The 22,490-nt window shown below is 38.0% G+C and overlaps 1 protein-coding gene across 1 annotated transcript; it reads left to right on the top strand.

Moving 5' to 3' along the window:
• Positions 1–4,397: 4,397 nt before the first annotated feature.
• On the top strand, positions 4,398–16,352 carry EXOC1L (exocyst complex component 1 like). The gene is made up of 3 exons (XM_029285684.1): positions 4,398–4,615; positions 13,512–13,642; positions 16,064–16,352. The coding sequence occupies exons 1-3, from the start codon at positions 4,495–4,497 to the stop codon at positions 16,328–16,330; spliced, it is 519 nt and encodes a 172-aa protein (XP_029141517.1). The 5' UTR covers positions 4,398–4,494; the 3' UTR covers positions 16,331–16,352.
• Positions 16,353–22,490: the final 6,138 nt, after the last annotated feature.

The raw sequence follows: 22,490 nt of genomic DNA, 5'->3' as shown, positions 1-22,490 counted from the left end.
TGCCTCCAGGCGCCTTGGAGAATAGCTTGACTCCCTCTTCTTTATGGCAGCCCCTGAGATATCGGAAGACTGCTATCATGTCCCCCCTCGTCCTTCTCTTCATTAAACTAGACATACCCAATTCCAGCAGCCTTTCCTTATATGCTTTGGCCTCCAGTCCCCTAATCATCTTTGTTGCTCCTCTCTGTACTCTTTCTAGAGTCTCAACATCTTTTTTACATCGCGGTGACCAAAACTGGATGCAGGATTCCAAGTGTGGCCTTACCAAGGCATTGTAAAGTGGTATTAATACTTCACGTGATCTTGATTCTATCCCTCTGTTAATGCAGCCTAGCACTGTGTTGGCCTTTTTGGCAGCTGCTACATCGGTTGGATTTCTGCTTGTCGGTGGTCCTGGCCCGGATAACGGGAGGGGGCAGACTGAGCTGGAGGTCGACATGGACTCTGTTCCCCATTTGATAATCAGAAATTGGCTGGAGATTGCAATTGGAAGTGACACCAGCACAGGGTTCTTCTCCTCCAGCTGTCAATCTTGGCTGGGAATGATCAGAAAAGCACTTGCACTGATGGTGTTACCTAGTTGGGGCAATGAAACGTCTGTAAGAAAACAACCAAACTCAAGAGAGCACCAAGGACCCCTCATTAATAGGGGGATTATTGAGCTGCATTAATAGAGGGACAGACTCAAGATCACGTGAAGTTCTAGTATTGCTTTACAACGCCTTGTGTGAGACCATACTGCATCCAGCTCTGGTCACCACAATACAAAAAAAGATGTTGAGAGTCTGGAAAGAGTCCACAGAAGAGCAAGAAAAATGATTAAGGGCCTGTAGGCTAAAACATATGAAGAATGGTTACAGAAATTGGGTATGTCTAGTTCAGGGGTAGGCAACCTTGGCTCTTTTATGACTCGTGGACTTCAACTCCCAGCTTGGCTGGCTCAGGAATTCTGGGAGTTGAAGTCCACGAGTCATAAAAGAGCCAAGGTTGCCTACCCCTGGTCTAATCTAATGTAAAGAAGGACTAGGGGAGACACGATGGCACTGTTCCAATATTTGAAGGGCTCCTTCAAATATTGGGGTCAAACTATTTTTCAAAGCACCAAAAGGCAAGATGAGAAACAATGGATGGAAACTAATCAAGCAACCCAAAAATAAGGAGAAGTTTTCTAACAGAGAGAGCAATCAACCAATGGAACAGCTTGCCTTCAGAAGTTGTGGGTGCTCCATCACTGGAGGCTTTCAAAAAGAGACTGGACAACCATTTATCTGAAATGGTATAGGGCAGGGGTAGGCAACTTTGGCTCTTTTATGACTCGTGGACTTCAACTCCCAGAATTCCTGAGCCAGCCATGCTGAGGGGAAAGGGAGAGGTTTCCAAGCTGAGCCATGCTGGCTCAGGAATTCTGGGAGTTGAAGTCCACGAGTCATAAAAGAGCCAAGGTTGCCTACCACTGGTATAGGGTGTGCTGCTGGAGCAGGAGGCTGGACTAGAAGACCTCCAGGGTCCCTTCCAACTCTATTTATTATTCTATGTTCATTTCAACCCTGAGCTATAAATATTCTTCTTTATTGGTGATAGAAAAGTTAAGATGGCAGCCTTGGGGTGCAGTTGAAGTTCCACTTCTGGGCCCCTGTTTTGGGTGTCTTAATGGAAAAGGAAATGCATTGTCTGTGTTGTTAGTGTGTAACACGCCTGAAAACCCAATGGAGCTTTGATTACACCATTGTGGCTGCCATCTTGACCTTGTTCTATACATATAACCGAACGTGCCCAAGAGAAAGAAAAGAGAAAAGGCTGTCTTGAGCCTAAGAAGAAAAGGTTGTCTTCTTGCAGAAGAATCTTAAAAGAGTAGTATATTGCGAAGGGGAGGGGCTGTCAAGTAGCCAGCCTACATTAAAATATATAATTTTTTCTCAAGTGTGCAGCTCGGAGATGGTTATACTGTACTGCTTTTCCTGCCCCTTTGCACTGGGTTAGATTATGTGAACATTATGTGATCATTGTGGTCTCTTGAACTATTTCATTCCATGAGCCACTGAAAACTGAGTGCAGATTTCTGCCATTTTGCGGGAAGACTATAGTTAAACCCTCAAATAGACATGTCAGAGTTACAGAATATGACTTTAAACTCTCACCCAAACCCATCCCTGTCTGCATGCACGATGTGGCCCATGCTGTGTTTTCATTGTCCTCCTCTCTCTGAACAAAGTTATTTTGCCCACAGTATTTGTTTTAATAAAGTTAGTTGGTATTTATTCTTATAGTGGAACATTATGTATAATTTACAAACCTCCTTTTAACCTTGAAATTTAATTGGTTTAAGAAAGCACCTATGTTGAGAGAGTGATAAAATAAGCATGCAGAGACAAAAACAAAAAAGCAGCTTCAGGTATTCTCTCTTAATACTATTCCTGGGGGTGAATTTCCAGTACTGTGCAGAAGAATCTTAATGGAGTTTTTCTGTTTCTACTTTGCCTAATAGTTGAGGGTTGACAATCAGCCCCACCCAACACATCTACCCATACTTAATAGACCTGTCAATTATAGGTAGTCCTTGACGTATGACCACAATTGAGCCCAAATTTCTGTTGCTAATCAGTTGTTACAGTAAGTGAACTTTGTCCCATCTTACGACTTTTCTTGCCACAGTTGTTAACTGAATCACTGCAGCTGTTAAGTTAGTAACCCAGTTGTTAAGCGAATCTGGTTTCCCCATTGACTTTGCTTGTCAGAAGGTTGCAAAAGATGATCCCATCACTCCAGGATACGGCAACTGTCATAAATGCGAGTCAGTTGTCAAGCATTTGAATTTTGATTGTGTGTGCATGGGAATGCTGCAATGATTGTGTAAAAAACAGTTATAAGTCACTCTAAACTGTTGTACATCAAGGACTATCTGTAATCCAATTCAAAACTAACCAAACAGCTTATGCATAGTTCTCGCCACAAAATTGTGATTGGTCAGTTTTACACTTTATAAGTATGTGTGAACAAGGGATTATGGATGCAATGATAGCCAGAGAATATTATTTTTAAGCCAAAAGGTCTTTAAAAATGATTAATCATCTCCTGCAGCAATATTTTAATAAGCTAATTAAACTGCATTTAATTTGACTACAGTGTTCTTATTCTGTAATAACTATTTGGAATTCCAAGCTTGGCGATAAGACTTTGTATTCTTACAAAGGAACAACGTCTACTGAACTCATTGAGCGTTATTCCCATACAGACATAGATAAGAGTGTGTGGTTATACTACCTTTGAATTTCTTGTACACCAAATGGAAAATGTAACAGAGCTACGTTTTGTATTTTAGCTGCCTTACATTTCAGAGGGCACAAAAAAATTCAAAGTTGATTTAAATATCAGTTGTAAAAAGAGGCTTTAATGGCATTGTGCTACTAATTGTCTTTGAAAGATGAAGTGAATATAAGAAAAAAAATCAGTTAATGAGCACCAAAATGAATGAATTATATTGATAATGGATATTTAATGATATTTAATGATTTATTAAATATTAACAAGGTATGAGGATTCTTTTTCCAATCTTTTTTTTCCAAGCAGTGGGCTACCTGAGTAGTTTACTAGTTTACTAGTCTAATACCTTTTGATCCTTTTTTTTCTTTTCACCCTCCTAAACAAGGGGGTGAACTGTTTTAAATAAAAACGATTTAGAAATAAATAAAATAGGAAAGCAATGAGGGCTACGTAGAATAAATAAAGACATCATATAGTCTTTGCAGAGGGATGTGTACTGTATTCTAGATAGTGTTGAAGGAGATGAATTATCATAATTGGAAAGTATTTATAATACTGACGTATTACTGTGATAAAAGTACTAGCAAAGAAATGGCTACTTTCCACAATACTCTAGCCTGGATGATAAGAGATTTTTCGTGGGTGCCTAAGAATGGAGACCTAGCAATAATATCAAAGCTTTTTTTTTGAGCCAATTGGAGGGTTTGGAGCCAGAATTGGCTGGCTTTCTTTTTCATTCTGAAATGATGCACGTACACTTGTGGGAAAAGTTAAGTGTTCAGGAACAGCGGCAGTTCTGCAGATGAGGGCGTGCGAGCAGATGTAACTTTTGCTCCCGTCTCCCGCCAGTAGTCTTAATCCTCTCAATCAATACGTTCAGGCAGCTATGGGATAATGGAAGCAAAATGAGTTAGTGCGAATGGGGGTTTTGCGTTACTTTGGTTAACAATGCTTCTGCCCCATGATAGCCAGGGGGCTGCTGAGTCCCATAGGAGCGGATATTTATTTTCATCAACAAACTATGGCAGAGCAGAGGAATTTTGGAGGTACCGGACATTGAATGGGGCTACTGCTACTGCTGCTTCTCTAGCCAGCAAGCTGGACAACTGGAATCTGGTGGCTTGATGGTTTTGGTCACAGAATTAACTCTCTGATCTCTGAAGCAACCCGCACCGGACAAGAAGCTAAAGGAGTGGAAACAGAACATCCCTCACGGTGACACAAACTAAGGCAATGTCATCACTGTTGAAGGAGGATCTCAACAAGAAGCTATTCAGATCTCTAGGGCAAAACTTGTATGGATTCATTGAAATTGAGTGTTCAGGCCAAGATCGGTTTTATCTCTGTGCTTCAGGTAAATGGGGTCGGGGCGTAAGGAAAATTAACTATCTCAATTGTTGTCTATCCATTATACTGTAAGAGTCTTTTCCTGATTCAAAATTCATTCTAACCATTAACTAACTTGGTGTTCTAAGAAAATATATTATATCTGCTAGAGAGGAATATATATATATTGTTATTGCATAACTGCTGCAAGCGAGATGCTTTAAATGTACTTGATGTTCTGAACGTACTAAAGTAGTTAAGTTGTGTAATCTGACAGGATCTCCCATCTGATAGCTGTATTTATACGGATTTTCAATAAATGTCACACCAAACTAAAATAAGACAGTAAACCTAAATGCATCTACTTAGAATTAAGATCTATTGAAATCAATATACAGTAGTTCCCTTCAAAGTAGCTGACTGGTATTAGGCTTTTAAAGTGTTCAGGATTAAAAGGCTAATCAACTGCACAAGCATGGATTTTAAATATTAATAATTTAGATTCATAGTATAACCCCTTTCATAGCATCAGGCAGTACCCCTCCCCCCCAAATTTGATGTGATTAACTTTTTCAATAAATATTTTAGATGTCTAGTCTGTAAATTCTTATTGCTAACGTTGTGGATTAAAGATACTGTGCTTGAGAAACTATATTTCCTTAAATGCTGACTGAAATAATAAACATCCTTATCTGAAAGTAATTCACATTTAAATAATTTTAGATCTATATTTCTATATAGATTTATATATATATTTCAAAATTTGGATTGCTAACAAAGAATTAAGGGAGAACTGGAATAGCCATTTCGAACTTTTTAGTTCTTTTCAACCAGACATACCCTTCTGAGATTCGAACCTGGGCTGTCTGCATGTTAGGCAGATGTGTTAATTGTATTAATTCCTTTCTCCCAAATTTGGGCCGACAGGGTGCACCAAAAACTCAAGAGAAGAAAATTTATTTTTCCATAGAAAGCAGCAGAATAAATCTAAAGAGAAACAGTGAAAATATGATTGGATGTTAATAAAACATATTTAATCTATGGCTTTAAAAATGGCTAGTTTGGGCATTTTTACTTATATAATGTAATAATCCTTTTCTCTTATTTTTGTTTCTAATATAAATAAGACTGTAAGTTCTTATTTCGACATTAATATTTTATAGCCCAATAACTGATGCAAGTCACTTTTTACTTTGCCAATCTAATATCACTCATTGGCAGATTTTTATAATTAAGCGAAGTGATACTGATGAGCAGTTCTTCCATCTATGTAAAATATCTCATACTATCCTAGAAAAAATATCTTAGCTAAGAAACATCAGCATGTTTGTTTAGAGTACTCCATTGTTAGACTTAACGATTTTTCTTTTTCATGATATATTATCACTATTTTAAAATAAGTGCTTTGTATCCTAAACTGTGTGTCAAGAAAATCTAGACTTGCAATATTGATTTCACCGAATAACATGTTAAGTAAAGATTAATTAATAAGAGGAGGCACTGATTGCAACTTTTTACATTGCTAAATATTTCTCAATGCAGGATATGCAGAGAATGTAGACATTTTCCCTGAAATATTGAAGGAACTCCTATAATATCACTAAAAGTACTTATACCCAAAGCAGTAATAGAGGATAGGTGCAGAAATTGGGCTTGGAATGTTAGAGAGGATAAGATAAATGTAACTTCACATTATATTTAATGAAGTAAAGGACAGAATCAGATAAATGAATTCTTTTTCAAAGAATGGGGGGGGGAAAGGTGGGGAAAAATTGTGCCATGCTATCTGCAGTTAAAAACTTGATAGAAAGTTGTTATCAATTCTGAGCAAAGTCATGCATAAAAAAATAAGAAACTTCCTCAAGATAACGCGCACACACCCAAATGTATATACATGTGTGTGTGTGAATGATTTCTTAAATTTAATATTGCTTCATGTCTTTGGTGTGTACCCCTTTGGGACATACATGCGTTGTCAGGATGTCCATTGGAAAAAGGATGGTTCTTACTCTGTTCCTGAGCTCCCTCCGGTGGATGCCACTTTTGTTTTCTGCATCCAAGCAGATTTGCCATCTTTCTATATAAATAAAAATGTAAATGTTCGTTTGTTCAACATCTTAAATCTCCGAAAGTTCTTCACCGATTGCTTTGAAATTTTGACACAACGTTGCATTCGAATATGCGCGTGTTTTTATATACCTACTATTATATCAGTGGTTCTCAACCTGTGGGTCGGGACCCCATTTGGGGTCGATCGACCATTTCACGGGGGTCGCCAAGCAAGGCTGTCTGCCATTTTTTTTGTCCATTTTTTTTGTCCGCCATTTTTTTCCCCTTTTCCGGCGGGTGCCTTACCTCCCTTGGGCTGGACCAGCTGGTGGTCGGCCTGCTCCGTCTCTGCCGCTTGCCAACTATGCCTCGGCCGGCGCAGGGGGCGGAACCACGCATGTGCGGCACTCCCGGGCAGGGAAAGTCCTCGACTTACGACCGGTTGGGTAGTCCTCGACTTATGACCGGTTTAGTCCTCGACTTACGACCGGTTTAGTCCTCGACTTACGACCGGTTGGGGTCGCGGCATTAAAAAGGTTGAGAACCACTGTATTATATAGATGTCACACCTGTGACAGGTAAAAACATGCTTTTTTTGAAAAATAGCGCCATCTGTTGGCTGAGTGAACGAGAGCCACAGCAACGCGTGGCCGGGTACAGCTAGTTTGAAATAAAATCTGAACAAATATTGAAAAAAATCATTCTAAAAGACAAAATCTATTTTAGGGTTCCCTGTGAGAACACTCATTTCATTCCCTATGCTTCTCATCCCATTCCCTCTGTCTTTAGAAGAAGCCCAGCTCCAGTTCGATCAGATTGATCATTGAATTGCTCAAGAGAGGATCTATGTAAATTTTCACAGATTATTTTTGAAAGGAATCTAAGCAATTGCTAAATTACATGCTTTTTTCCTCCCAATTTTCTTGTATCCGATTCTCGATGACCGCTTGGCAAGTTCCCCTAGTTTTCTTGGCAACGTTTTTTCAGAAATGATAGGAGACTAAAGTAATTAAAATTGCCCTAGGCATGTTCTGGCCTTTGACTGTGACAGAAGTATCCGTTTGACTGTTATTCAGTATAATGATGTTAAATGACAGTTACGGCTTTATTTACTTGAAAGCAGATAAATAGTAAAGAAAAACAAATACAAATCAAAAGTCAAGCTTGACTTTTGATTTCTGCATCCAAGCAGATTTTTTGGCAATGTTATAGCAAAAGGGTTGTCATCGCCTTTGTCTGGGATGCATGGTTTTTTTTTTTCGATTCCCCAATCTATCCTACAGCTTTAGAATTCCTATATCAGTGATGGTGAACCTTTTAGAGACCGAGTGCCCCCCAAAAAACCCCACCCCCCCAGCCCGCCCCTGCTTCGCACTCTGCCCCCACCCTGCCTGCCCGCAGGACCATTCACCACCTCCATGGCCTGCCACAGATCGCCCAGGCGGCCTTGCAGTGCCATGGCAGCCACGCCCTCCACCCGCCCCCCCACAGCATCATCTACACATGATGGGGCGCACAGGCGGAGTCTTGTCCCTGCTGCGCGGCTGCCATGTCCTTGGCTGTGCTGCTCCATGTGGGCCATGTCTGGGGAAGATAATCCTCCGGAAGGGCTGCTGGTGAGGAGGGGGCCGTGCGGGGAGACGGGAATGGGGCAACGGCGCGTGTGCCCACAGAGAGGGCTCCGAGTGTCGCCACTGTCCTATATGATTTCCCCAAACAAATTCTAACCACAGCTAACCTTACCTAGATTCTGAAATCAACCAAGGTTAGCTACATGCTGTCTATCACTGAGATAAATATTGCAGATATCTAAATAGGATGCTGAAGATCTCCTTTTGTTTAAGAAAGTACTTTTGTATGCCTCCAGTCTAAAATTCATTTGGTACTCAGATGCACCAAAGGATCTGAATCAGGATGAGATCATTTTTTATGTTTCTTTTCAGGTTTATCTTATTATCATACAGGTTTGATTCAATTTTCATTCTCTATAAGACACACACAAACATACATGTATTAATAGGTAACAGGTTTCATCTTATATTCAGACTCCTCAGACATATGGAGTTATGATGTACAAAAATCATTTACAGTCTTCTCATAGGGAACAACACCATGCAGGTATCTGCCCATCCTTCCAGGTCAGATAGCATGGGTTCCCACCTGGTCCCTTCCTTTAAATGTTGCCATCTGGGAGGACATTGGAGATGCACTTTTTCCGTGGCTGCCCCACCCTGTGGAACAGACTCCTCCATGGGATTTAGAGTTCTCCAAGCTTGTTTCAATTTAGTTTCTAAAGTTTTTAGTTTTTTTTCTAAAACTAAAGTTTTAGTTTCTAAGTTTTAGCTTGGCTCTTTGCTCAGGCTTTGGATTAGAATAGAAGTGAGCACAGCAGATGTAAGAGTGGATGTGATGTTGCAGTGCCATTATTGAGATACATGATGTCATTGTGGGGTTTTGTCTGTTTTATTTATAACCTGTTTTTATTTAATATTTTGACCCACCTAGGATTATTTTGTTTAATATAGGTGGGCATATAACTTTGCTAAATAAATGAACGCGCTGTGCTAAAATAGAGACATTTCTACCTTCTAAGAGAGGTGGTGGAAATTGTGTAAAACCTTGTACTCTACACAAATCATGCTATAATATAACATATTATCTCTGTTTCTTTCTGAGAGCTTAGGGGAAGGTACATTGTATATCCCATTTGAATAGACTATATAGATTTGTATGTTGTATGTGTGTGTGTTTCTACACTACTTACACAGAGTCAGAAACACTGCACATTCAGATTGTACACGTGTAGGTTGTATTAAGATTGTTTTGATATGCAAGAATCTCATTTTTTCCCCTTCTGAGTATATATGCTACTTCAGTTGTAACTGACTGAATATCTTACATCCTCTGATCTTTAAAATAAAGTGCAAAATATATGCAAAAATCAGTAAGTAATGAACCACAATTCTATGTTAGGAACTTCCGGTATAAACTAACTTAATTCATACAATATTCTATAAGGAACACTTACTGTATCTACCTACAGCTTTTCTGTTGGAAAAGCTAGGTTTTAATTGTGTTTTTAAATCCTAGTAAAGTTGGAATCAGAGAGATCTCTAGAGGAATGCTGTTTCAAAGAAAAGAGTGCAAATTCCTTGTTTTTGAGAAGGCAATACTGCAGGAATCTTGGTGCCGAACCAGAGGTTTTATAGATCACTACCTATCTATTCATAGGTACTGAATTGTTCCTGTGCTGTGGAGTTTAAGGACTCTGAGTCAGATTTGGGAGAATTATAAGTAACTCACAGAGATTCCCTCACCGACTATCTGTTACATACAATATATTTATTATTAGTTTGTTACAATGTTCTTACCTTCTTTTAATTGTACTTAGCCAGCTGCAGTCATGTACTGAAAGAAGTGACGTATAAATCGATTGCCTCCTTTTAAGAAAATGTACCCGTGAGAGATTTTTTTTGGTGTGCTTTTAATTATTTCCAAATTTGAGGTGATCATGAGGAATTTTGTTCTTTTATCCTTATACAGCATTGTTTATGTATCTGTCAGAAGGCAATCGTTAATCTTCATTAAGTCTTGACTGGTTCAAGTAAGCTTTGTTGAATAAACCATAGTGGCTTGATTCAAGCATCACATGAAGCATTATTTAATATAATATATGCAACTAGATAGGAAAAAATAATGTAGCAAGTACATTGTTAAAATACACTTAACACCTAAGAATGTATTCACGTAATCAATTTATAAAAGATCGGATTGCTACTAACAGAGTTACATGAAAGAAAAAAAAGTTCACCCAAGCTGAAATTAAGAATAACAAATGCCAACCTTTATGTTTGGAGATCTTTTCTATGAATTGTTCTCTTGAATTTGTTGACCGTCTAGGACAGGGGTAGGCAACCTTGGCTCTTTTGTGACTCATGGACTTCAACTCCCAGAATTCCTGAGCCAGCCATGCTGAGGGGAAAGAGAGAGGTTTCCAAGCTGAGCCATGCTGGCTCAGGAATTCTGGGAGTTGAAGTCCACGAGTCATAAAAGAGCCAAGGTTGCCTACCCCTGATCTAGGACCTCTGAGAGGTTAAATAAAAATTCAAAGACCTCTCAAAAAATTCTTCATATTTTTTGGTTACAATTCCAATGAATTGTAATAAGTAGCAGAATTTCAGGGATGCGTAAGAAGACTTCCTCCTGACAGTTCACCCTTGAAAAGAAACTCAATGTTAAATCATTTATAAAATTTGGAAGCATCTTCTTGACGTGGAGTTTCAAAGTCATGAAAATCATGAAAGTAACTGCAGTTTGAGGCATGGGTGCAAATCCAGAGAATTATGATACAAGTATATACACTTGTATATACTTAGTAAAATTTTGAAATCACTACGTTTGATTCCAGCTTAAATTAACTGCATCTATAATCTTTAGTAAAATCAAACACAAAGCTTCCCCCCCCTTAATATATTCTGATGTTGAAAAAATAATCTGAAAAATACAAAGAAAGGACTAGGAAAACATTGCCATCTGGGTCTAGTAAAGTTCTGTAAATGAGGCAAGGCAGTTACGTGTAAAAATCACATTGGAACTTAATTATTAAGTCATGTGGTAGCTCGTTCTATTGATTTTAACAGGAACTAAGTAGAGCTAATGTAATCTGGATCTAATCCAAGACTATTATTGAAATGACAGTTTTGAAATGTCATAAAGTCACTTTTAAAATTGCTTGGATGAAAATTTATTTGGCAAATAATATGGAAATGGTTTGTCATTACCTCCCTCTGCAAGGCTTTTGGGGCGTCCAGATCCTAATAGTGTACCATAGAGGCTGAGTTGACTTAAGGAGCAGAGCAGGTGTAAAAAAGAGCAGAGCAGGTGTAAAAAACCATAGCAAAGCTTACACTCCCCAATAAGGCTTTGATTTTTCTTCCAAATATTTTTATATAAATTGTATTAGTTTTTAATAGGATTAGGAATGAGGTAGGGTCGGGATTGGGATTGGGATTTGGGTTAGGGTTAGGATTAGGGTTGGGGTTGGGGTTAGGGTTTTTTCAAATAACATTCTCAATATTTAGCATACAGCATAATGTTTAACAAAAAATAATAGATAATAGTTAATTATCATAAACAATATGTTAATTAATCGCTCGATAGTCTTCTTCTTGCTAATATATATTCAAAGTTAAAAATCACATTCCTTTCTCTTGAACTCGTTTTTCTAGCCATTGATAGAAATTATCCCATGTTCTAACATACACTGAGTCTTCTTTCTCTTTTATCTTTAAAGTCAGTCTATCCATTTCTGCACACTCTATATTTTCTTTCAAATATTCAAGACCCATGAAAACACATTGGAGTGTGAGAGATGTATCAGTTCTCCATATAAGTAAAATATGAGTAATTGGAAAGTTTATGGCTAGTGATCTGGACTTTTCCTTACATTATATTTTGCCCATTGCTGTCATAGTTTTTATTATTTTTTTCCCATAAAGATGTCTATTTTTTTTTCCTAAGAGCTGCAAAACTTTGGTCATGTAAAAAGAAGATGTGAGTTATCACATGTTTTTAACTGTGAAGAAAAAACAGTTAATTGTAATTGTTGAAATACAATTTAATAAAATCATTCAGCATTCGGAAATGTGCAGTCAGTGACTCTTAAGCTGCAGGAGGCCATGCATCTCTCTGATTTTTCAACTTGTGTAATTTGCCCATAGTAAAAAATTAACACGCAGGATATAATCTAGTTATTTCTATGGCTCCACTATATCGAATTATTGATTTATTGATATTTATTTTTTAAATTATTATCAGTTGTTGCAACCATCTTTAAAAATGCAACTAATCAATTATTGCAATTGTTCTTTTAACTCATTAATCTCTCCTTTACACAATGTATTATTCTACTCTCTACTAATCTGTATAATCCCTGCAGGCGCACTATTAATATTAAACATATTTTTAAAGATTTCAGTAATACAATGATTTTATATTTCTTGTCAGTTCTTTTTAGTATTTTTAGTCATCACTTAAAGTTTTGCCTAACCTTTACCAATACTCGTATTTATTGTGTTTAAATTTTTAAACTTATATTTTTAGTTGTTTTGGTTTCATGGTTTTATAGTTTGCACTAGCTATTTAAAAATAGTTAATTAGTATAGCATATAGGCTACATTTTTATTTCATTGAGATGGATGTTATCCTATATTTCAAAACTTTGTTTTACTGGTCAGTGCTGGAATAAAGATGACTTTATGTTGCTTATTTCTTTTAAATCATGACTTCCCTGATCTACAGTTAAAGTTTTCAGAGTAATTAGTAATTATTATTTTTTTAAAAAACCCGTCTATATTCCAATAGATTTCCAACCTAAAAGACACAACACAAAAGTAAAATTGGGCATTAATAACATGATAAATTCTTTAGTTGTAATACATTAGATGCAATGAGGTCTACTTATATTTAAAATAAAAAACGAATTGTACAGACCTTGACCCATCAGTAAATTATTGACACTATTAAAGAATTTGGTGTTGGGACTGCAGTCATAGATTGGAAATAAGTCCAACTTATTTCAAAGCAAATATGCTTCAAATCCAATTTTAAATTGCCCTTTTAAGTTTAAATATGGACAGTTTGTACATTTTATTTAGTTATGTATATTTTGATATCATACCTATACCTTAATTAATTAGGCTAAATTAGTTTAAATGGCATGAATGCTAAAAGCAACTGCAATTGCTGAATCTTAGAAATGCTGGGCCTAAGTCACCAAATGCTACAGAAAACATTTTTTTTTCTTAATAAAGATTTTATTTTTGCATTCTGTATGAAAATATACGGTGCGTGTAAATCAAGCATTCATCTTGCAGTGTCAAAAGGTGAAGAAGTACAAATATCTGTGGTGAAACACTATAGAACTGGCCTCGATGAGAAGTATGAAATATCTGAAAAATGGCTTCTAGATGATTTGGAGATGATAGATGGAAAAGAGGCTGATGCTGTAAGTGCTGCATTTTATTATAAGGCATATATTCTGTTGGTGATGATATCAGAGCTAGAACGTAAATGTCTGTGGAGATTTTCGGTCATCCAGGTCATGGATGTCACAAAGGTGCTTTTTCAAAAGGCAACTGGACTGTTTTTTTCCTCAAGGAAGACGTTTTGCTTGTCATCCAAGAAGCTTCAACAGTTCGGGCGGGATGGTGAGAGCAATGGAAGGATTAATTCTGACAGGACGGGTGGGGAGGTTGGAAGGATCATATTTCTGTGCAGTCATCTGGTTGTTAGCACTCTCCCTGAGAGCTCTTGAGACCCCTTGAGGGTTTATCCGTCCCCTCAGGGTCACCTGTATCAGAGTTCAAATGGGGGTGGAATGTTCTTGGATCTGCTGAAAGGACATTGTGGTAGACAGGAGATGGGTGGTGTCTTCTCCCTCCCCCTCTGTTGAGAGAGGGCTGCTCAATGTTAACATAAATGGCCTCTTTTACCCTTCTTTCAAACCAATGGTCCAAAAAAGGCCATTTATGTTAACATTGGGCAGTCTTGTGTCAACAGGGGGAGGGAGAAGACCCCACCTACCTCCTGCCTACAGTCCTTTCAGCAGTTCCAAGAACATTCCACCTCCCTTTTGAACTCAGGAGACTAGGAAGTACAGGGTTATACAGTAACTGTGGAAATACTAACTATGAATATAGCAGTTGCAAACTACTATTATTGTTGCAAAAGGAAAAAGGAAAAATGAATGTGACTAGGCATGAATCTGCCTATTTTGACACTATAACTTCAGCATCACTGAAGGGATGCTCATGTGTCTTTGCCACATCCTTGGTTTAGTGTTAATTGTTGCTCTGTTTGAAGCTATCCATGGAAAACTTCCAAAATATTGTAGTTGGACTGCATGCCTTACTAAAAGATCTCATCAATTGGAAGCTGGTTTCCAACCACAAGTGATCTGATATTCTAATAATCTCGCTTGCTTCCTCTGTCAAACCCTTCCTTGTGTTGCATGTGGATAAGAGCTCTTTTTGTCCCTACACTATCTTCAGAAATTCAAAAAAACACCAATCTTTTTTGGTCAGGTCTTAAAAGGGCAATGGTTCTCTTGAGCAGGGATTTTCAACCTTTTCACCCATTGTACCACTTTTAGGATATGGCAACATCCGAGTACCACCAGTCGTCTAGCAAGGTGTCAAAAACTTGATGACCAAAAAAAAAAAAAAAGGAAAAAAGTGATAAAGTACAGGTAGTCCTCGACTTACAACAGTTCGCTTAGTGACTGTTTGAAGTTACAATGGCACTGAAAAAAGTGCCCCCCAAGCCACAGCCGAGCAAGATTCCTGTCTGCCCACCCAGTGGCGCTCTTCCTCCTGTCCGAGGTTTTCATTGTTGTGAGCATTTCTGTTGAGGATTGGCAGTGGGGGTGGGGTGGGAGGGTGTTTGGTTTTTATTCCCCCCATCTGCTGGGTGGTTGCAGCAGGTTTTGGTCACTTCACATGACTCTGGGACACTGTGACCGTCATAAATATGAATCAGTTGCCAAGCATCTGAATTTAAATCACAAGACCCTGGAGATGCTGCAACATTCCAGCTGATCAGCGCTTCTTCTGGGCTCAGCAGAAGCACCAGGATCAGTGCTGCTTTCCAGCTGATTGGTGCTTCTTCAGGATTCAGCAGAAGCACCAGGATCAGCGCCGAGCTACAGCTGGAGCCTGGCGCTAATCTTGGCGCTTCCGCTGAGCCCTGACAGCCCTGCAGCTCCAGCCATCTCTTGCTCAGGCTTGTGCGGTGCTGCCACCGGTTCAGCTCATTCCCCTCCCCCGCTACCACTTTTCTAGGATGGTCACGTACCACCTGCCAGGTGCCAATGTACCACAGGTGGTACCCGTACCACTGGTTGAAAAGCCCTGCTCTATATAGTACATTTTACAGATAATCCTTGATTTACAACCATTCATTTAGTGACCGTTCAAAGTTTCAATGGCACTGAAAAAGTAACAAGACCAGTTTTCACACTGAACAATTATTGTAGCATCCCCATGATCATGTGATCAAAATTCAGATGCTTGGCAACTGGTTCATACTTATGTTCCAAGGTCACGTGATCCCTTTTGCAACCTTTTGGCAAGCAAAGTCAATGGGGAAGCCAGATTCACTTAACAACCGAGTTGCTAACTTATCAACTGCAGTGATGTACTTAACAATTGTGGCAAGAAAGGTTGTAAAATGAGGCAAAACTCCCTTAACAACTGTGTTCTTAGCAACGGGAATGTTGGCCTCAGTTGTGTCTGTAAGTCAAGGACTACGTACCTGTATTGCTCTATAGATGCTAACTTGTATCTGCATGTTATTTTGAATTCTATGTTAGTTTGAATATTCTTTCTGAACAGAAAGGCAGCAAATAAAACATGTCTTTCCCTTTTAGGATAATCCATGGTTTGATATGCATTTCAAGCAAGTTTACACTTGGGAAGCTTACAGCTGTGCATCTAAATACTCCTTTGCAAGAATATTAAACAAGTTGAATGAGATGTACCTGCAAAAGGATCTGAAGATTGTGAACTTTGATTTTACCTACATTAATGAGGAAGCACTCTGGTCATCTAATAATGGGGATTGCTTAGTACTTATGAGAATCTGCTTTTATGCGTTCAATCTTGTATGTCTTTCTTTATGTCCTCTGCCAGGTTGACTGTTATGGCTACGTCCAGTTTTGAATAAGGCTACCAAAAAGCTAGATATTCAGTACTGTATCAGGGTTTCAATTTTCATAACATTTTTTAGCCAATTGTTCTTTCAGTCTTGGTAATATGTTTAAGTACCAACATTCTGGTATGCATTACTTTTATATATTATTTCCCCAACTTTCAATAGAAGCCCAAAAGACTTGCATGAAGTATATCAGTCCTTTGTAACTATACATGCAATGAATTTCTATGGAGTTTAATTGCCTTTGCAATAATTTTCTGTGGACTTTCAAATAAAAACATTTCTGCTGCCTTTGGTCCAATGATTCTGCAGCAAGCCGTGATGATGCAGAAACGATATATGCATAGTGATGTCAGGAAACAAAATATGGCCTTGCATACTTACATCTCAGTTTCTGGTGTAAGCAAACAACTCACACTATTTGCATCATGAAATCGTGGCATGCATTTCATCACCCCCAATGACTGATGCTTTGGTTTTTGAAAGAACCAAAATATAATGCCTATGCATATTCCTCTTTGGGAGAACTGGCGTATACAAGCTTGCATATTTTCTGACATACCAGGCTGAACTTTGTTCTTCATTCTTCACTAAGGCTGAACATTTTGTTTTTTGTTCCCCATCTGATGCTCAAACTGTTAGGTTTGGCTTGCTTGAAAATCCCAAACTATGACTGCTGAATTGTATTCAGATTGCATGTTATCAGCTTTATATGCTTACATTATAAAAAGAATTGTGAATGCTAAACTCTAGGTGCTGCAAATGGTTTCTCTCTATTTGCATTTGAACTAGCCAGGGTGCAGTTTACCAGTCTTAAGTTGTAAACTTCTTAACACAATGACATGTAAGCGTTTTGTGTTATTGTACAAAACTTTTTCCTACAGTGAAACTAATCAATGAATATCCACATTGATTGCATGAATATCCACATTGTATTGAGCCAACAAATCTGCTTCTTATTATCTCCAGTTAGGACATTACTCTAAAGCAGCGGTTCTCAAACTATGGGTTGCGACCCCATTTGGGGTCGATCGACCATTTCACGGGGGTCGCCAAGCAAGGCTGTCCGCCATTTTTCCCCCCTTTTCCAGCGGGTGCCTTACCTCCCTTGAGCTGGGCCAGCTGGTGGTCGGCTTGCTCTGTCTCTGCCGCTTGCCAGCTACGCCTCGGCCGGCGCAGGGGGCGGAACCACGCATGCGCAGCGCTCCTGGGCAGGGAAAGTCCTCGACTTACGACCGGTTGGGTAGTCCTCGACTTACGACTGGTTTAGTCCTCGACTTACGACCGGTTTAGTCCTCGACGTACGACCGGTTGGGGTCGCGACATTAAAAAGGTTGAGAACCACTGCTCTAAAGTCTGATAAGGGATGTGATCTCAAGATTTAGATAAACAAAAAATTCTTTGTTTTATAAATTTTATTAAAAATTCTAAGAACATAAAAATTAACATAAACTGTTACAGAATAAATAAAACAAAAAGGCAAAAGATAGTGCGAAAAAAAAAAAAAAAATAGAAAGGATTTCTGAGTTCCTTTGCAGCAAATAAAAATATGCTTGCAAACTTATCTCTTACTCTATAATTATCAAAAAACTTTTTTCTATTATATTTTTTCTAATCATAAGTGCATTTTTTCTGTTTCAGGCAAAAAGTCTGCAAGGGTTTCCATAAATGTAGATAATGTCTTTTCTCTAATCAAAGAGGTCAATTTAGCCATCTCTACACATTCCATCATCTTCACTAACCATTCTTCTGTTGTCGTGTAGAACTTTTCCATTTTTAAAAAATATATTTTATTGATTTTTTTAACATAATCACCTTAATATTTGGTAAACAGCTTGTCGTCTGGGTTTATATTTAAAAAACAATCAATAACAATTAGTTTCTATAATTCTGTAGTCCATATAGTAGCTTTGCTTGATTTTCCAATAATATTCTCTTGCATTAATGCAATTCTTATTATTTTGATAAGTAACAATTAAATATAGACATTTTTCTAATATTTCTGCAAATAATAACCACATCAATATAAAGCTTCTTTTCTAACTGGTCATCCCTCGTCATAGATCCTGTTTACAAAATTCTTGTTTACGTTTGTTTTCCCCGCAATGTTCAAAACATTCTTACCAGTTGAGATTTTCTCAAAGTTAATTACACTTAAGTATTTAAGTCTTTTTCCTCATACAGGCCATCCCAACACTTTTACCTTTCTCATGTCTTAAAAACAACAATAACAACAATAAAAAAGAGAAGAAAAAGAAATAAAAAGATAGTATACTACTTAAAATACACGTCCCTCTTAGGCTAATGTACATTTATATCCAGAATTTTTCTCTTCTTTTTCCATTTTTGAATAGTAGTAATCTTACTGCGGTCATATACTAAAACAAAGCTTCATGGTGGTTGGCTATTCATTTAATCCTAAAAGAAAAGTCTTTGGTATTCAATTCTGCACTAGTCTTTAAAATCTTCCAAATTATTTTATTCATCAGTTCTTTTTGATCTTTTATCTTCATATATTTTGTTAACATCTTTGTCTTCTGTTTTTTAACCTTGAAACCTTCCAGTGCCACAAATTCTTTTAATTTACTTATTAAAGTTCAATTCCCTTTAAAGTGTCTGCCAGAACAAAAACCAAATCCGCTAAACAGAAGATTCTCAGTGTTGTATTATCTACCTGAATATTTATTTCTTGTGTGATCCCTGTTCACAAAAAGTTATGTTATAATATATTCATCACTTGAATATATTTTAGTAGAGTCACATCAGTGTCTTTGGAATGTATCAGTTTGTCAAAACAGGACAAAATCAGACAATTTTTTAAAATATGTATATAGAGATCATCAAAATCTAACATCCAAATCTCAAAACGTAATGCAAATTGTTAACACTCTCAATATTTAATAGACACGAGAATGTAATGGTAGTTGTAAGAGAACTTTAAGGCTTTTTGGAAGCAAAATCAATTAGCCAACTATAAATGTTCACCATTCATTTAAAAAAAACTTTATGTAATTGTTATTTTTCACATATTTTTATTTTGTACTGAGAATTATGTGGTTCTATACTTGTTAAATTTCAATTGTTTCTTTATTGCTTTGGTCTTTATATGTTAAGGTATATATCTTAAAATATTGATATGGAATTGGTAATAAATTTAAATTATTGTGATGGTACACTTATTTGCATAGTCAAGGCTCAATAGTTCAAATATAAGTTATTCAGTTAACAAAATATATGAACAATTATTTTGAAAAAATATTTTTAATTGACAGAGATAGATTTCTATTAAGATGTTATGATTATATTTTTGTCTGGTGCCATTCATTTAGCTAGAACTGATCCTATCCTGTTTGCTGCCATGATGCAGTTTCAGTATGAGTTGAAAAACAATTAAAAAGAGATTTCTCTATTAGTTTTGCCACATTTGTGTCAACTCTGTTCATTTTGATTTAAATATTTCTTAATTGCCCTGCATTCTTGCACATTAAGGCAATGTAGGCAAGTACACAATACATACATAGTCAAATAAAAATATCTAAGCTTCATTCCCACGAAACCAAAGCACGCATTTAGACAAAGTAATTCTTGCAGGATAATGTAATGAGGGTGGAGACTGCTTTGCTTAATTGCTGCCTATATTGCTCCTATAAAAATAATCAATGAAATGATCTAATTTAATTAGTGTTGGACAAAGTGGTGCTTGCTCTGAATTAATGAATACAAATCTAATTTTGATCCCTGGGGTTATCCGCCACCACTTTAATTGATGCTCCACTCACATATCAAATCAACAGTTTCTTTCCTTTTCTAGGAATGCATCTTTGTAGAACTGTTTTCAATCTGGGCAACTTTAAGATGTGTCACTTCAACATCCATTGGCTGGGGAATTCTGAGAGTTGAAGTCACACCTTAAAATTGCAGAAACACTGCTCTACATCACAATGCTAATGTACTTTCTTCCTCAAGGTGGAGTAGGTTGGTACAAAAATTGTACGTTGGTGCACTACCATCACAACCTTGGCAACAAAGCCACTATGTGTTATTGCCTGTACATTAGATACAGTACATACATAACAAACATACATATTTGTATAACCTTCATGTCAATATTGATTCCTAACGACTGAACAAGATCCTGTAGTTTTCTTGGCCAGGTATTTTGCCTCCTTTCTAGGACTGGGAGAGAAGAGACTGGCCCAAGTCACCCAGCTGGCTTTGTGCCTAAGGTGGGATTAGAACTCATAATATAACAGAATAACAGAGTAACAGAATAACAGATTTGGAAGGGACCTTAGAGGTCTTTTAATCCAATCCCCTGCTCAGGCAGGAAACCCTATACCAGGAGTGTCAAACTGCCAGCTCGCAGGCCAGACGTGTTACACAGAAGCCGCACCCACCCCATTGCCGGCAATGGCAAAACAGTCCCAATATGTCGCACGAGGTCACAAGTTTGACATGTCTGCCCTATACAATTTCAGACAAATGGTTGTCCAATCTCTTCTTAAAAACTTCCAGTTTTGGAGTATTCACAATTTCTGGAGGCAAGTCGTTCCGCAGGTTAATTGTTCTAAATGTCAGGAAATTTCTCCTTAGTTCTAGGTTGCTTCTCTCCTTGATTAGTTTCCATCCATTGTTTTTTGTCCTTCAGAGCGTTGGAGGATAGGTTGATTCTCTCTTCTTTGTGGCAACCCCTTAGATATTGGAACACTGCTATCACGTCATCCTTAGTCCTTCTTTTCATTAAACTAGAAATACCCAATTCCTACAACCATTCTTTGTTTTAGCCTCCAGTCCCCTAATCATCTTTGTTGCTCATCTTCCAGTTCCTTGCCTGGTACATTAACCAGTACACCAAACTTGCTCTGGTGTACTCCTTAACACATTTTAAGATTGCTGAGGTTGATAAACATTTGTAGAGTAATCCAGTCCAGGGGTCTCCAACCCCTGGTCTGTGGACCGGTACCGGGCTGCGGCATGCCAGCAACCAGTCTGCACAAACAAGCAAAGCCCCATCCGTGGGATACTGGCAGCATACAAAACCACACACTCTCCGGTCCATGGAAAAACCTTTTTCTACACGAATAAATGTGCAAAGGTTAAAAGTGGAAAATGTGTGTATAATAATGTAGGAAGGAAGAAAAATGCAAATAAGAAATAATGGGGCAAAAAGGACAAATATTCTAAAGAAGAATAAGGGAGGAAAATGTAAATAATAGATTACTGTTACGAAATTGCTCTAAAAAAGGGAGGAATATATACTGTATGTGTGTTATGTTTTGTTTTGTTGTTTTAAAAAATAAAAATATTAAAAAAAAAAACACCTTTCTCTACAGAACCGGACTCTGGTGCCCAAAAGGTTGGGGACCTCTGACCCAGTCCATTCTTCACATAAATCAGTATATTTCAAACCTAACAAAATTTAAAATGTGTGACTATCTTAAAATGCTAGAATTCCTACTGGCTGGGAATTCAAGTCATTAGCAGCATTGGTGGCTGGGAATTCTGGGAGTTGGAAGTTCACAGACCTTAACGCCAAGTCTGAAAAACATTAAAATAGAGCAGTGTTTCTCAACCTTGACAATTTTATGGCATGTGGACTTCAACTCCCAGAATTCCACAGCCAGCATTGCTGGCTGTGGAATTCTGGGAGTTGAAGTCCACATGCCTTAAAATTGTCAAGGTTGAGAAATACTGAAATAGAGTGTCTGGGTTTACACTTCAGTGACATTTGAAAACCTCTTAAGAAGCGGCAAGACTGAGAAACCGTAACCATGGGGAAAGAGAAGCCAATAGGCCAGCTTGCCAAGGAAACAGAGATTGGGGGAATTAGCGCCCCTTTATGACTTGTGGACTTCAACTCCCAGAATCCCTAAGCCAGGCATGCTGGCTCAGGAATTCAGGGAGTTGAAGTCCACAGGTCATAAAAGGGCCATAGTTCCCCACTCCTGCAAGAAAGGAATCAAAAGAGAGCAAGAGAACAACGGAGAAGGAGGGGAAGGAAAGGACTTGAAGCAGAAGCTCAGTAGCAACGCGCCTCTCCGCCCTTCCCTTCCATGCCTCCCTCTCGCTTGTCAAAAGCCTCTTCCGGAATACTTCCGTGTCCGTCACGTGACAGAAGCAGGAAGCTCGGCTTGGATGGAGAA

The sequence above is a fragment of the Protobothrops mucrosquamatus genome, unplaced genomic scaffold, assembly GCF_001527695.2.
Source record: "Protobothrops mucrosquamatus isolate PMUCROS unplaced genomic scaffold, P.Mucros_1.0 scaffold2066, whole genome shotgun sequence".
NCBI classification, from domain to species: domain Eukaryota; kingdom Metazoa; phylum Chordata; class Lepidosauria; order Squamata; family Viperidae; genus Protobothrops; species Protobothrops mucrosquamatus.
The sequence above is the reverse complement of the archived record's forward strand: the minus strand, read 5'-3'. Positions and strand labels throughout refer to the sequence as shown.

What these genes read in the sequence shown, in the direction of transcription:
- EXOC1L (XM_029285684.1), top strand. Translation starts at nt 4,495, where the DNA reads ATGTCATCACTGTTGAAGGAGGATCTCAACAAGAAGCTATTCAGATCT. An exon ending in GTTTTATCTCTGTGCTTCAG is followed by an intron (nt 4,616 to 13,511) that starts GTAAATGGGGTC and finishes TTCATCTTGCAG; the next exon opens with TGTCAAAAGGTGAAGAAGTA. An exon ending in ATGGAAAAGAGGCTGATGCT is followed by an intron (nt 13,643 to 16,063) that starts GTAAGTGCTGCA and finishes TTTCCCTTTTAG; the next exon opens with GATAATCCATGGTTTGATAT.